The 16,976-nt window shown below is 35.3% G+C and overlaps 1 protein-coding gene across 18 annotated transcripts in view; it reads right to left on the reverse strand.

Moving 5' to 3' along the window:
- EXOC6 (exocyst complex component 6) overlaps positions 1–16,976 on the reverse strand; it is a 206,662-nt gene that overhangs the window by 18,359 nt on the left and 171,327 nt on the right. For 15 of the 18 annotated variants that reach the window (XM_070609826.1, XM_070609809.1, XM_070609930.1 and 12 more), the window contains one exon: positions 12,029–12,102. In XM_070609826.1, the coding sequence (XP_070465927.1) occupies positions 12,029–12,102 (74 nt within the window). Of the gene's footprint in view, positions 1–5,154; positions 8,371–12,028; positions 12,103–16,976 lie in introns of those variants that run through there. The other 3 variants (XM_070609906.1, XM_070609920.1, XM_070609916.1) reach the window with 2 other exon arrangements.

The following is a 16,976-nucleotide window of genomic DNA, read 5'->3' on the forward strand; positions in this document are numbered from 1 at the left end:
AAATATATAGTTGAAATAGTTCAGGAAACAGTTTCCAAAAGTCATACAGTAGTTATGAAGAGAAGCACGACTCCACCCTGTTTCCTACTACACAGTAGGGTCCTTGTCAACACACCATTCAGATACTTCAGTGGCTTTCTTTTTACACTCCTTAATTTCTATCCTTCAGCCAAGATATCTTTCCGAATCTAACAGTCTTTCTCTTCAACTTTATCTTCACTGATACCAACTAACTCATCTCTCAAATTGTCTAGCTCTTATTTTATCACCTACTGTTCAATTATGTTTCCTCAGTGGCTGGCTACAGTAGGCACTCAAACATTTGTTGAATAAACAAATGAGTAAATGAAGAAACAAATGAAAATCCATATATACATAATGCTTATTGCTGCAGATAGTTTTAGGATTCCCCTAACAAATGTTTAATTTATTTACACACTGCCTTGTTCCAAAGGGGTTTTAAGGCAACTTACAAAAATATATACAAGATAAATACAACCTAGTAACCAAGAAAAGCCAGGGCCAAGAGAAAGTGAAGATAGGAGAGATGAGGTTAGTATACAAAATGCATGTGATGCTATTCTATACAGCTGAGTTTTCTAGCTCCAAAATAAAGAAAATATAATTAGTTAGATAACTCACAGTGTTCTTTTTCTTTTTCCGCTTTTTTTCCTCCCCAAATCCCCCCAGTACATAGTTGTATATTTTAGTTGTGGGTAGTATTCTTGAGATAAAAACAAACTAGTTGCTCAGGATAAACTCAACTATTTCTAATATTGAAAACAGAAACTTCTGAGTCCACATGAAGAAGCCACTGTGAAATACAGTGAACCACACCATCAGTAATTAATAGTAATCAGTCATCTGTAGCCTAGACTACCAAAATAATTGTCTGTTCTTCCTGAATCTAATTTTGTCCCTTTTTAATCTATTCTTAGAGCAGCTAGAATAATCATTTAAAAATGTAATATGGGAGCTGACCCCGTGGTGTAGTGGTTAAGTTCCATGTGCTCTACTTTCGCAGCCTAGGTTCGGCTCCCAGGCACAGACTTACACACCACTTGACAGCCATGCTATGGTGGTGACCTACATGCAAAATAGAGGAAGACTGGCACAGATGCTAGCTCAGCGCTGATCCTCCTCAGCAAGACAAATAAAAAAAGTAATTCAGAGCATAATACTAACCTGCTTAAAACCCTTGAAAGGTTTTCCCATCATACTTAATATCCCAAACTCCTTAACAAGGCTCTTAAGGCCCTACACAATTTGGCTCTGATAATCTTCCCCATTTCATTTGCACCTCTTTTCCCTTGCTCACTACATCACAGCCATACACATCCTTTCCCTTCCTTGACAGCACCCTAGGACTTTGCACTTGGTCTTTCCTCTGCCAGGAATGTTACTTCACCCTATCTCCCAATTCCATTCGGGTATCTACTTGAATGTCACCTCCTTAAAGAGGTTTTTCCCGATACCCAATCTGAAGTGGTCCACTCACCCCCCGTCACTAACACATTAATCTGTTTTCCTTTTTCTCACAAGATCTAAATCTATTTGAAATTCTATCTAAAGCTAATTTGAAATAACCACTGTTGTGGATTTCTCCCCAACAAAATGAGATTATGAGGACAGGGATCTTGTCTACCTTGTTCACCACCACATCCCCAGCACTTCAAACAGTGCCGAGAGCAGGTGCTCAAATATTTGACTAAATGAAGAAATACCTGAAACGGACAGTTGTTGGTGATCTAGCTTAATCTGGACAGCTTTCAGTTTTGCTAGAGCAGCCGTGGGTAGGTAGCTGTTGTTAGGTCATATATGCTGCCTTTGAGGATGTGCTGAAAACACTGGACCCTCTTCTCAGAAAAATGCACATACCAACAAAATTTTGCATGAACCTCCTAAAACCAACCCATAGGTCCCAGGTAAGAATCCCTGATCTAAGGGCATGCAAGGGCCTTAATGCAATGCAATTTATGTTATAACCAATTCCTGTCCATGGAGTTGAAGGCTGAAGGAAAAACAAAATCAATAAAAAGCTGCAAATCATTTCTAACGGATTTCTCTACAAAGTGATAGAATATAAGAGTAGTCAAATGAGTAATAGCCACGGCTAATGGCTGCTTAGTCCCCTCAAGTAGCATCCTATTTTGAGAAGCCCAGATTTAGAATTTATCATGAAAGAAAATGGCATATATGTTGATGACACACAGAGTAAGAAAACAGATCCACGAAGGGAGGAGTAGTTTTACGGGTTGTCTCTTTAAAAGAACGACATAGACTATACACTGGTTCCAACTAAATGAGCTCATACTGGATCAGGATGTGGATAGAACAAGTTCCAGGAATTGATAAAGTTTAAAAAAAAAAAAACTAGAAAAGATTGGCTTAATGTTCAGAGTGGTCCAGGAACTCTTCTGGAGGCAAAGAATCTTCCCTTGGTACCATTAATAAAAAGATGAAAGTGTAGGCTCACAAAATGACTTTAAAAAATGTATTCCTTAAATTGTGTCAGATCAAAGAAGTGACAGCAGGAAAAAGAATATATTTAGGGGGCTGGCCCCATGGCCGAGTGGTTAAGTTCGCGCGCTCCACTGCAGGCGGCCCAGTGTTTCGTTGGTTCAAATCCTGGGCGCGGACATGGCACTGCTCATCAAACCACGCTGAGGCAGCGTCCCACATGCCACAACCAGAAGGACCCACAATGAAGAATATACAACTATGTACTGGGGGGCTTTGGGGAGAAAAAGGAAAAAAATAAAATCTTTAAAAAAAAAAAAAAAAGAATATATTTAGGTGTAAAACTCCTCCTTTGCTGGGAAGGACTTGGTGTCAGGTAAAAGAGACCAACTGAACAAAGCAGCTTTTGTTCCTCTACCCTTTCTCTTTTTGCATCTGTAGGTGCTTACAGCTAAGTTGATGTGTAAAGTAAACCACCTGGGCAAAAATTTCTGTAAGTTCTAAAGGACTTAGAACTTTTTTCATCACATTTTTAGTACCACTAAACAGTAATACTATTTTCTTTGTGGAAGTTATGGCTTTGTTTTAAGGTTCTTACTTTGGCAAGTATTAGATTTTCTGTCTTAAGGAAAGGTGCAATTATCTTGAAAAAAGTCACTTCAATTGTATTTCCTTTTTAATACTAGGAGAGGTTCTTTACAACAAACAGAAAATATGGAACTTACCTTGATCATTTTATCAAAACATCTCTCCTTCAAATTTTTCCCATCTCATTTATGTGTATTAGTAAGGGGGAAAAAAGCAGCAGATATATTCTTTATTTCTCTCCAAGCACGCATACTGTGGCTCAATAACAATAGCCTTGATAATTCACTGAGGAATCTGACAACTGTTAGGATGTGAGCTCCACGTGAGCTGGTATTTTAATTTCCCACTTAAATCTTTTCATTCTTCACAAGCAATCCTGTGTTATTGTTTCATGCTTCTTAAAAACAAGTTATTCTGTATGATTGACTGGCTGGTTTACTGCATCTAAGCAACACTAATCCTCCAGTAATTATCATACTTCATAAAATCATCTGAATGTTTTAAAAAAAAGAAAGTTCAACAAATTATTTTTGAAAACTTACTACTATTTTTCACCATTATTGCATTACTCACCCCTTAAAATTTAAGTTTCATCTATCTACTGAAAGGCTTATCTATATGCCATCATAGCCCTCTGTTTTAACCTGAACATCGTTCTAGGAATCCATAGATTAATATAATGCAATACTGGTCCAGGTAATTCAGTGTTTTCAAACTGTGCGCCACACAACACTGCTTTGCAGGACAGTAAGAGATTTTCATTTGTGGAAAAAAGCATTCAGTCCTCAAAAAGGTTTAGGGAGGCAAAAAGAGATAGGCCTTTAGGACTTCTCAAAGCCTTTAATGTACTAATGAAATTGTGAATTTACAAGAGAGGGACATAACATGCAGGATTTCCTAAAATTATTTGACCAAAATTTACTTTCTTCATGACTCACTGTTTCAAACAACAGTAGTTTAGGAAATGAGCTTTAAGTTCTGCTTTAAATTCAAAGATTGCTATCACTTAATTAAGGTGTATGCTGCCTTTGTCTAAATTCCTATAATACTCCTGTCCAAAATATTTCTTTATCCATAACAGAATAAGCAGTTGGCTTTGGAGAAATGACAACATTTCTTAGAAGTATATTACTATCTTAGTATCCCTAATGATGACCAAGATAAATCAAGAAATGTTTATGTTTGTTACACTTTTACATGAAAAGGCAGAGAAATGTGTCATGCATTTTTAGAAATACTCTCGTCAAAATTAATTGAAATAGGAAAAAAATTTACTGCTTTTAAAGAATGTTTGTTTATTTGGAATATTAACTTGTGTAAAATATCTCAATTCCTAATAAGGTGTTTCTGTATACCAAAAAATGCTTTGGAGTACAGCTAAAAAATCTGCATTCACTTATTCAACATTTATTGATTGTTTACCATGTGCCAGAAATAGTGCTAAGCAATGGATGTACAGCAGTGAACAAAAAAAGGGCATGATTCTTGTCCTCATGGGCTTGTAGTTTAGCTTTTTTCTTTTATATTGGCCTATATTGTTATGGATACCTATCCAGAATTACTTTATTTTTAAAAATACCTTTGATGTGGTGACAGTATAGTTTGGCTGGTATTAAAAAACCTCAACCCTGCAACTAATTTGCTATTGAGGGATGGAATGAACCATAAAATACAAGCATACAGTTAACTGGAAACATTTTCCTTGCATATTAGAAGCACATATCATTTATGTCTTACAGTCTTGTGTCTTACAATTATTTTACATTAAAACACTATGAGATCCAATTCTTTTCAGTCAATGGTACTGGGTCAGTTAGATAACCATATGCAAGAAAATTAATCTTTAACCTTACACCCTACACCATACACAAAAATCAATTCTAGATGGATTGTAAACCTAAATGTGAATGACAAAACAATAAAACTTTTAGAAGAAAACACAGGAAAATATCTTCATAATTTCAGGGGTAGGCAAAGACTTCTTAAACAGAACATTAAAAAGAACTAACCATAAAGGGAAAAAATGATAAATTGGATTTCATTAAAATTACGAACTTCATCAAAAGACATCACTAAGAGTGAAAAGACAAGCCACAGGGCAGAAGATACTTGCAATATATATATTTGACAAAGGACTCACATTCAGAATATACAAAGAACTTCTACAAATCAGTAAGAAGGAGACAATCCCAGACAAAAAAATGGCAGAAAACCGGAACAAGTTATTCACACAAGAGGATATTTAAATGAGTAATAAACATATGAAAAAGAGTTCAATTTTATAAGTCATCAAGGAAATGCAGATTAAAAATCACAATGTGAAACTACCGTCTATCCACTTGGATGACTAAAAAGGAAGAGAGAGATAATATCAAGCGATGACAAGGATGTAGAGCAACAAGAATTCTTCTACACCGCTGGCTGAAATATAAACTAGGACTCTTGCTTTGGAAAACTGCTTGCCAGGATCTATTAAAACTGGGTATATACATACCCCCTGACTTAGCAGTTCCATTCCTAGGTAAATATCGCAACAGAAATGTGTGCATATGTTCACCAAAAGACATGCAAAAGAATGTCATGTTAGCACAATTTGTAGCAGTAAAAACGGAGTCAATTCATACATCCATCAATAGTAGACTGTATAAATTATGGTAAGTTTGTATAATGTCACACTACACAGCAGAGGGAATGAATGAACCAGAACTACATGTAACAACATGAATAAATTTCACAAACATAATATTGAGCAAAAGAAGGCAGAACCAGAAAGTTAATACTGCGTGATTTCATGTATACAAGGTTCAACAACCAGGCTAAATTTATCTGTGGTGTTAGAAGTCATGATAGTCATCATCCTTCGGGAGGGAGAGGGTAATGACTGAAAAGAAGTGAGGTGAGGGGTGGGCATCTCTTTAGAGGTACTTACTGGTCAAGTTCTCTTTCTTGATCTTGTTACAGAGATATATTCTCTTTGTGAAAAATCAGCAATAGTATACTTATGATTTGCCCGAATCTATGTTATACTTTAATAAAACATTTATTTGAAAAGTGCCATGAGATCCAAATATATTTTGCACAAGTCAAATTCTCTCAAATTCTCTACACATGGTTCAGAGGAATGACCATTCCTCTTTTTCCTAGTTTGCCCAAAATAAAATACTTAAAAACAGGATCTAATCCAGGATGGGGAAAGGAAAATTATAAAATAATTTTTAGGGCATAGGATTGTAATAGGAAGAAGAAAATGGTAGACCTGACTCATAATCTAAGCTAGTAAGAACCACATATTTGATTTTCTCTACAAAGGTATACCTCTCTAAGGCTTTCGATGAAATATTCCCAGATTTCTAACAGGCTCTTTATATGACAACATATCTGATCCCTCACTAGCCTTCTCCTGCGTGCTCTTCAGTTTGTGAATGTGCATACCATAATGCAGTACTTGAGGCAGTCTTAACAGCTCAAAAGCACAGTGGTCTCACCCAAATATCACACTTTCAATTAATGCAGTCTAAGAATTCCTGGCACACTGTTGGTTCATTTGGAAGTTAACTAAAACCACCAGACCTTTTTCACATTATAAATCAGATTTCCTACACCCTATATTTTTAAAAATTTAACTTTAAAAAAAGTTAAGCACAGCACTTAATAGTTTCCTTGCTAAATTTAACTTTGTTGACTTTGGCTTATCATTCAACCCTACTGTTGGCGCTGTAATTGTGTCTTAGAAAACAAAGATCGTCTTAGGTAACTCTCCTAGCTTTCTGTATTCTATACAGATGATTTGCATTTCTTCTACATATTTATCCAAGTCATTATTTTAAAAATACGTTGATCTCAAACTGTCAAAGACAGACATCTAGAGGGTGCTGCCAGAGTCTTGACTTAAAGCAGCATTTCCCAAAGTATGTTTCATGTAACATAATCCCAAATAGGAAGGTGTTCTATGATGAGTTTGGGAAATGCTGGGTTACTGCAGAATTTCTCAGTCCTTGGAATTCTAATGCACGTAGTAAGTCTCTAAGAAGGAATTAGTGTATAAAGTGTTTCCCAAAGTTAGCTGACTTGGAACCTTTTATTTTTTCTCTTAAATCTTTTCTCATCTTGAGAAATCACTGTTACTGGAAAGACACTTTGGGAAACACTGCTCTAGGGTGTTATACATTAGCGAACATTCTTTGGGTAAGAGATTGTTTTATTAGTTTCAAACCTACCTAACTGCATGATCATCCAACCTACCTAAACTTCTCCATATTGTCTAAAAGATAATCAAGATATTGTCAAATGCAGCAATGCTATTGACAATGTTACCAGTCTAACTTATCACAAAGTGAAATAAGATCAAGTAAAGAGGATTTAGTATTAGGTGATTTAGATTCAGTGAGCCATGGATGCTCAATCTACTATGAGAACTATGCTCAATAAGAAGCTAATGAAGGTGAGAGAGACATTTTTAAAGTTTCCTATTAAATTGGCTACATTTTAAAAGTTTTGGTGATTAAAAATTAATCTTTAGTTACATGGAAAATTCAGTTACATGGGACACTTCATTTTCCAGTGATATTTAGTAAACTATTTCTATGTATTAAGAATGAGTTATAAAAAAATTATCACTGAATACTGTATATTATATAGAGTATTATAATAAGAAGTTTAAAATTTTTAAGGTTTTCATACATTGTCAAAAAGAATTTTACATATTCATCTGAAATCCATTTGAAAGATTATATTTAACAAAATGGATGGTCTCTGCAAAAGAAAACAGACACACATAAGTATATTAAAGTCTTTCATTTTGTGACTTAATTTCAGAACTGGGGTTAGGAGAATAACAGGCTTTATTTGTAAGAAAGTTTACACATACAAATAATGTTCAAACAACACATTTAAAATTGACTGAGGCAGTACATTCACATAACGCAGCACCACGACTGCTCCACACTGTCTATCGGGGCAGGAGGCCTTCAGATGTTGTTGAGATAACTGGCTTCCATTAGCAAGCATGTGATTGGCAGGATGATAGAGTCTTTTCACTCACAGGTCAGTTATTTCCTTTTCTTTAGAAGGGGGCAATTCTGATGATCCATCTTTTAGCTACAGTCTCTCATTTAGTCCCAATTCTCTTGCCTTCAGCTTTGATATGGTTCTTACTTTCCTCTTGTATCAGCTCATACTTGTCATCAACTCCTCTATTCAGAACAGCAAATATCAGGAGTTTGACCTCAGGGCAAAGTCCGGGTGGGCAGGTAAAACGTGACCACTGGACCTACTTCCTAATCTTTCAGACCCAGCAATTCATGAAGCAGTATCAAATTCAAACTAAAAAACAGAAGCATGACCCCTTATAAGTACTATGAAAAGGGCTCTTTTGCCTTTCTAAGTATACTTGAAAAGAACTGTCAGCCACCCTATTAAGAGAGAAACGGATCACAGACTAGGAAAAAAAGAAAAAGTGCAGAAACCCACTGAAATATAAATAAAAGTGTTAGCACCCTCTTTATGTTTGGTGATATACTACTTCATATAAAAGTGTTAAAATAATATGCTATGAAATATCTTTACGAAGTCAGGAACACAAAAATACTATTGAAACTTTTAGGCATCCGTATTTAAATAATCACTGATATCTGACACAAAAAACTTGTATCACCTCATATGAGACTTTAGTTTTCAAGGCTAACTATTTTTGGCCACTTGCGATACTTAGCATTTCACCACTTAACTGTTTGTAAATTAATCTGAAAAACAAATACAGGTGAAAAATAACTATCCTTACCAAGTTATTAAATCAAGGCCTCTGAAAACATAAAATTCAAGTTTAGTCACAGTGGTCCAGCAGCTAAAGACAAGAATTAGTTGCATCTTCTTGCTTTAGAATGTAAAAGTACAAGAATAGAGTATGATTAAATTTTAACATTAATAATCAGGGAAAATGATTTTAAATCCCCTTTAAAATTAGAAAAATTAACACATAAAAAAGTAGCTTATCAAAATTTTCTGTCCACTAGTCACTTCCACTGCATGTTAACTACCATACTTTAAAATTGTTTTATATTAGTCATTTCTACATAAATGTTTTATGTCAACAGTGCTACATGTGTCATAATAGATTCAGAACTCTAAACCTTTCACAATAGATTTTTTTATTCACTTAAGTCTCTTAAAGAAATTACATTGATGAGGAAAAGTCAACGAGGACTTAATGCCTCTAAGTGCACGTATTTGGTGATCCGAACAACGCATATTCTGCATGCACAAAGTCCAGAGAAGTAGCTGGAGATACAGAGTACTCTGTAATAAGCTAAATTTGCCTTAGGATGGAGCTATTGTGATGACAGCTCATTTATGTTCATTTTGCCTTAAGTGCACATATTTGAAAGGTAAATTCAACCAAAAAGACTGGAGATGTTTATCAATAAGCATCCCTTAGTAACAATTCCCTAGTAAGCCAAATGCTGTAAAAAGGCTTTCTTTGCTGTCAAATGATGATTGTCTTTGAAGGAAGAAAGTACCTGGGATCAGAGCTATTGTTATTTTTTTGGAGAGGAAGATTTGGCCCTGAGCTAACATCTATTTCCAATCTTCCTTCTTTGGCTTGAGAGGAAGATTGTCCCTGAGCTAACATCCCTGCTGATCTCCCTCTATTTTGTATGTGGGATGCCTCCACAGCATGGCCTGATGAGTGATGTACAGGTCCATGCCCTGGATACGAACCTGTAAACCCTGGGCTGCTGAAGCAGAGCACTCAAACTTAACCACTACGCCACTGGGCTGGCCCAGGAATCAGAGTTTTAATCTGCATTGAACTGACCACCCAGCTGGACAAACCAAGGAACAGAATCTTTACCGAGAGCTTTGTAAATTATGTGGTCCTATTCACAATTCTATAATGAGATAACAAACTAGTTAATACCATACAAATTCATACAAAACTGAGAAAATATCACTTACTAAATTTCAAATTTTCTGTGAACAGATTATTCATACATGAGAGCTATCCTCAAATCACATACACTTTGAACTGGAGAACATATATATGTCCTTGCAACAGGGAAACTTACCCCAGTAAGTGGCCATAACCTAATTGAGTAATGAATATACAACCAAACCTATTTCCAACTTGCTAAAGGACTCAGTTTTCTGTATCAGATCATCTTGTTCAGGGCAACAGGACTGCAACAGAGAGAACTCCTTCCAAAGAAAACAGATCTACCTTTAACAGAAAGAACATCTTCTGGTAAACTGGAATGGAAAAATATCTTCTGGTAAAGTAGAACAAAACTTCTTCATTTCTATTATCTTCCCTAACTTAGTAAGGCTAATCATCTATAGATCTAGGTCATTCATAATAGTGTTCCTTGTTTGGCATGATACACGAGTATCGTTTGCAAACAGAAATAAATATGAATATATTTTATATGTTCAGTGCTTTACAGACATACTTGGGAGACAGGAATGGCTTTTTTGTTTTTTAAAGATTTTATTTTTCTTTTTTCTCCCCAAAACCCCCGGTACACAGTTGTATATATTGTTAGTTGTGGGTCTTTCTAGTTGTGACATGTGGGATGCTGCCTCAGCGTGGCTTGATGAGTGGTGCCATGTCTGTGCCCAGGATCCGAACCAGTGAAACCCTGGGCCTCTGCAGCGGAGCTCACAAACTTAACCACTCAGCCATGGGGCGGGCCCCAGGAATGGCTTTTTTAGTTTCCTTCTAAACTTGACTTGAAGATACACCACTTATTTCCACATGACTCAATATCTTATTAGTACTGCTAACCAGTTCATGGGTGCTTTGCTTCTCCAAAGGATTTTCAAGTTTCATAAGTATGAAACTATCACTTATATTACTTTTGTGTCTACACAAAAGTTGAACCACCCTCCGCCCCCCCAAATAATCAGTACATAGTAGTTCATAAATACTTATTGAACCCTGGTTTGGAATCAGAGCAAAAACAGCTCAAATCTCAAACATTTACTGACATCAGAGCTCCTTAACTGCTCCATTTGGTCCTGCTCCAAACATCACCGTGACAGAGTCTACTCCTACCAACAGTGGAGTCCTGTCTCCACTCATCTCCATCCCTCAAAGGGGATGGGACCATTAATAGACCAATATTATAGTGGCTTTGTTTAATTCCATCTCCATTTGGTTCTTTTTCCCAAGGGCAGCAGTCACTCCTATTGTCAATTCTAGCACTCCTGAGCCCTCTAACTTGGACCCACCCCTCCTCCACACTCTTGTGCCTCCCAGCTTTATTAAGCTCCTTAATCCTAGGATTAAGAAAGAAAAAGAAAAAGAAAAAGAGGAGGGGGAAAGAGGAAGAAAGGAATAAGAAGAAAAAATATTGGGCAGGTGGAAAAGAGATAATAGGAAGAAAATAAAGAAAATTATAATAGAGATGTTAAAGAGCAGTAAAATGAAGAGAAGAGACTTAAAAATTATTAAATTTGTTACTACACTTAGAGTCATGTGATCAGAAAAGAATGTACATACTTGCATAATTACCTTCTTAAAATTAGTTTTATCCTTTTTTCTGGAGGCATACAGAAAATTTATAAAAATAGCATTCTTTACCACTGACAAAATTTTAAGCAAGGGGTTCCTTTCTGGTTGTAATAATTCACATTTAACTTGGGTCCTGACACTAATGTTATACCACAAATTTTCATTTACAACCATGAAATCATTAAGAAATAACTTAAACTTCAAGTGTCATTAAACCAAAGTATCAAGTTATTATTTAGTTATGTGCTTAGCAGGTAATGACTAAGTTAAATATTCAACAATGAGAATTCTCCATGAAGTTGAGACACTGCATGGATACAGGTTCAGAGAGAAGGATTAAATACATAGTTACAAAAGAAGCACTTTTTTAAAGAAAGGTTGTTTCAAGGCAAACAAGCATTCCTGTAGCATTAAAAAAAAAAGGGCAAGAGGTAGAAGGCAATAAATGAGAAGTACATTATTACATCTTACTTGTCTGAGGTCAATGAATGCTAGCTGCAGGGTATCCCCCTGAAATCCTGGCACAGGCTCAGAGCTGGCAAACACTATTAAAAAAAAAGAATAAAAACAAGATTGAAAAATATACAAGGGTTTAACCACTAAATTAATTTCTAGGCATTACAAATGTATTATAATATTTACAAGTAACCATTTCAAATGAAGACTCTTTATAACCTTCAATTTCCACTACTGAGAATGTTCTCCACACCCATTACCACAAATATTTTAATAATTTTAAACTTCTAATCTGCCATTTAATCACTGTAATCCTTAATTACAATAAATTTAGAATGGTTATCCTCCATAAAGTTCAAGAGTAGTAATATACTTCAATCAAGAAAAGTTTTCTGACTCTTTTTAGCCTTAGGTGAATGATTATAGAAGCATTTTGAAACTACACCAATTCCATGGCTGTCAACATATTTCAAAATATCTGCTTTGCTACAGAATATGCTCTATAAAAAATCCTTCTAGCTAACAGCAGTAATAGGCAGGCACGTAAGAAGTTAGCTTTACAAGCAGACAATAGGTAAAATGTTCTAAGTAGAATAAGGAACATGATGCAGGAATGTTGTTTGCCTTTTAATAACTATTTTCCATAAAAGAATCTAAAAGATATGACAAGATTGAAAAAAATATTTTGAAAGATTATTTGCAACAATTTTTTTGTACTTTAAAAATTTTAATACAGTCATGTGCTGCATAAGGATGTTTCAGTCAATAATGGATTGCATATATGATGGTGGTCCCATAAAATTAGTACTATATAGCCTAGGTGTGTAGTAGACTATACTATCTAGCTTTGTGTAAGTGCACTCTATGATGTTCGCACAATGACGAAATGCCTAACAATACATTTCTCAGAATGCATCCCTGTCTTTATAGGACGCATGACTGTACTAGTAATGTAGCTTGTTAGTAAATTGAAGACAATCCCAATATCAGTTATTTTGAAAACAAAAGACTTCTGGCTCATAAAAAAGACATCATCATTTTACATGCAAGCCTCCCTGGTAAGAATAAGAATGCCTGCAATCATTCTCTCTCCCCATTAATATCTGCGTTTTCTTAGGGAACATTATACATTTCCCATTTGTGATTTTATCTGAGCCAGTATATTAGAGACCATTTAAATTTTCAGCCTATATAGTTCCTGGGAAAACAAAAATAAATCTTAAGTTCAGTGGACTCTAAGTGCAATAAAGTTTAGAAAGGCTCAAATCAACAATTAAAGACAATAAATATACAAAAGCCTACAGCTTAATTTGTCTGGCATTTTTGGCAAACGAAGAGTTCAAATTAAGTTTTTCTCATCGCTGTTGTTTTAAAGATAATGATAATTTTTGCTTTAAGCATCAAAACATTTTTTTCTTAAGCATTTTTGGATGGAATTTTAAACTGTGTAATAATACCTCCCTTATCTTTTAAGAGTCTCATGCTCTACCGACTGAGCTAGCTGGGTGACATAATCTTTTATTTTTTTGAGTATACTAAATATTATTAAACTTTTCTTAATTCTCTGGATCACCACTAAGAACACTTTTTGTTCTATACAATACAATAAATTCCCAGGGCTGCTATGGTATTAAGAGCTATTTTCTGTACCATTCAATAGCTCGGAGTTCTTGTGTCTGGCTTTCACAACTTTTCTGCTCCTCTCTTGCAGTTTTAACATAAATTCTACTCCCTGCTCTCTCACTCATCTCTTATTACATTATCTTTAATTTTGGGGAGCTGGTAAGTCAGTTAATCAATTACTAGAATTGTGTTTAAAGTAACAGCAAATACAGCCTGAGCAAGGGCCTCTCCCACAAGTAAGGTGAATGGGTTTTATATATGCCTTTGAGTATATGTACCTTTTGAGTATGAGTAATCTTTTGGTTACTCAGAGTTACACCATTTTTTCCCCTTATTTCTTTGTTCTCTACTAGGTGCTATGTAGTCATGGTCATTAGATAGGTGACTGCACTCAACTTTCTCAGGCCCCCTATTTCCAGAAAACTAAGATTTATTGAGCAAATCTAGCCACACTTCTCATTATTTAGTATGGTTTACTCACATCACTGTCTTTTCATACAATAAAAAGTGGCATTCTTCTAGACTGTGGCAACCTCATCACCTTCTACCATATCCTAGATAACTGAGTTGCCTTTCTCTAGTACCATCAGCTCTTAACTGAAAAATAATAAGCACAATTGTAATAGCTATTAAAAGTTTTTTCTTTTTAATTTAAAAAATACTTTTCTTAAGCCCCTCCAGCATACTGTTGGCTTTTTTGGCCATGGTCTCAGGTTATTGTTTCTAAGTAACAGTTAACGGTGAATCCCTAGTGGTCTCCAACCAAAGCTGTAAATATTAGCTCAGCTTCCACCATCACCACATACACATACACACACACACATAAATAAAGACTTCCTATAATGCAGAGAGACTACTTTATATATCAAGCATAAAAATCAGCTCAATTTTAATTATATTGTGATTAATAGCTACTTAATCTCCCAGAATTTTTCTCCACTGAAAATAATGTCATTTTTCTTCTCCCTCAGTTCCTGTTTAAGATGCTATAGTTTAAGCCTCACTGCTTGGAATTAAACCAAAGAGCTTAGTGTCTAAATTATAATAGTATTATAAATTTATATAGCACTTTATAGTTTACAAAGCACTTTCTCACACACCATCTGCTTTGATCATCACAATAACTTATCTTAGTAAACAGGGCATGCAGACGATGGATCATAAAACTTTGTAGCTAGAAGAGAAACCCCCTTTGAAATACCTCCAACAGTCCTCTGAAGGCTCAGTTTAAAACTCACTCAGTTCTTCCTTTTATAGGATAGAAAAATTAAAAGTGAAGTGACTTCCCCAGGATCACATAGCTAATTCAGATCTCCTGACACTGAATCCATTGATCCAGAATCTGATTAAGTATTCAGCCTCTCATCTTTTATTCCATCTCTCACAAGAACCTAACCAATATGGAAATGAAACGCATTAGTTCAGAGCTTTCAGGGCTTTTTACCAAATTTTTTTTAGGGATAGGAGGCTTCACATTTTTTTCCTTTACTTCTTTAAAACTCAAATGCAGTCAATCCTGTCGTCTCTACCTTAGTTCAAGCTACCATTTCTCGCTTGAATTACTGAAACACCCTCCGGTCTCCCTGTTTCTTGTGTGTCACCTGTGCATCCACTTCTCCGAGTGCGATTTATGTAAGATGTAAGTGTGATTTGTGCTACTTCATAGTTTAACATATTTCCGGTTCCCCTTCACCTTCACAACAAAGCAGAACAAATAAAGTCCTTTATAATCTGGCCTATGTCTCTCTCTCTCGTCTCATCTCTTACCACTTTCCTAGAGACAACTTAAACTCTTCCCATACCAAACCACCCACACTTCCTTGCATATGCCACAGTCCCTTTCCACAGTACCTTTGATCTGTCTGCCTGGAGCATCTTTCCTCTTACTTTCCATGGGATAACTCTTACTTATCCTTCCACTCAATCATCACCTTTTGTGGAAGACTTCCATTACCCTTCGGGCTGGGTTAGGTGCCTCCTCTGTGCTCTCACTGCAACTTCCTGTGCACAGCCTAACTATACCATCCTTTTGCTATCTCATAATTGTTTATCTGACTGGGTCTTCCCACCAGACCATACACCCTCTCAGGGAAGGCAATATACTTCCATGTGTACATCCCTATCACCTAGCATAACGCCTGATACATAATGAGTAGTCATGAAAGTTTCTTAAATGAATGAGGAAAACTGAACAAACGAATAAATAAATTCTAAGGGGATGCCATCCAGTCCCGGTAATTGATTATCTAGCTTGTTGATTAGATCAGAACGATGCTGTCCAGCAGAACTTTCTGCAATAGTGGAAATGTTCTATATCTGCACTGAACTAAATCTTTAATTTTATTTAATTTAAATTTAATAGCCACATATGGCTGTTGGGCAGTATAAATCCCATAACATTCTGTGAATATTTAGTGAATTTATTTCAAAATAATTGAGGGTGGGTGAGAATATCCCTAATGTTTTCTTCAACTAAAACTAAATTGTGAGTTCTTCCACAAAACAAGAAACTCGTAGGAAGTAGAGAGAATTTCTTTTAACTTTATATATCCCATGCCTTTCCTGTATACAGGAAACATTCAATAAATGTGCTGAATGAGCGAATAGTAATACAAATAATTCATTTCTACTAATATTGTCTAATGGTCCCAATAATTCTGGAGGTAGATTTCAGCTTTTGAAGTGTTTAAAGAACTGAGGACTAATTTTTGGAATTCCTTTAAATATTGTCTTCAGATTCCTTCTTGGCTCATCCAAATTTCTCACTTTGTATATGATTTGTCATATTTTGGGGTTTCTTTGTTCTCTTCCTTTCGTCATCTTTTTATTATTTTTATTTAATAACACCTACTTCCCCATTATGATATCTTTGTCACTGAGCCATGCCATAAAGGGCATTTTTGAAAAACACACATTGATCCTGGTCTTCCAATAAGATTTAAAAATAGTTTTCAAGCTTTCTAAGTTTCTTTTTTTAAAGAAAGCAAGTCAGAACTTTGGGTTTTTTTCTATTAATGCCTCCAATTTGACCATTTCCTTTTTAAAAACAAAATTACTTCATGATAAATTCATTACCTCTAATTTTCTACTGGAATATGGAATTTAATAATAATAAATTATTCCAAATTTTAAAGTACTCTAAAGAAAGATTAGAGAAGGAGGTGTCTGATCTTACTGGGAAGGTAAAACTGTGCTATATCAGTAAAATGACCAAAAAAAGCTTTCAAATTGGCAATCTATCAAGTTTTAAGAGAATAAAGAATATCTGTAAGCAAAAACACAAGCTAATTGTATATATAACAAAACTCTCCTGTAAGTAGGAAAATAGGCCCCTCCTGCC

The sequence above is a fragment of the Equus przewalskii genome, chromosome 1 (assembly GCF_037783145.1).
Source record: "Equus przewalskii isolate Varuska chromosome 1, EquPr2, whole genome shotgun sequence".
Classification (NCBI taxonomy): domain Eukaryota; kingdom Metazoa; phylum Chordata; class Mammalia; order Perissodactyla; family Equidae; genus Equus; species Equus przewalskii.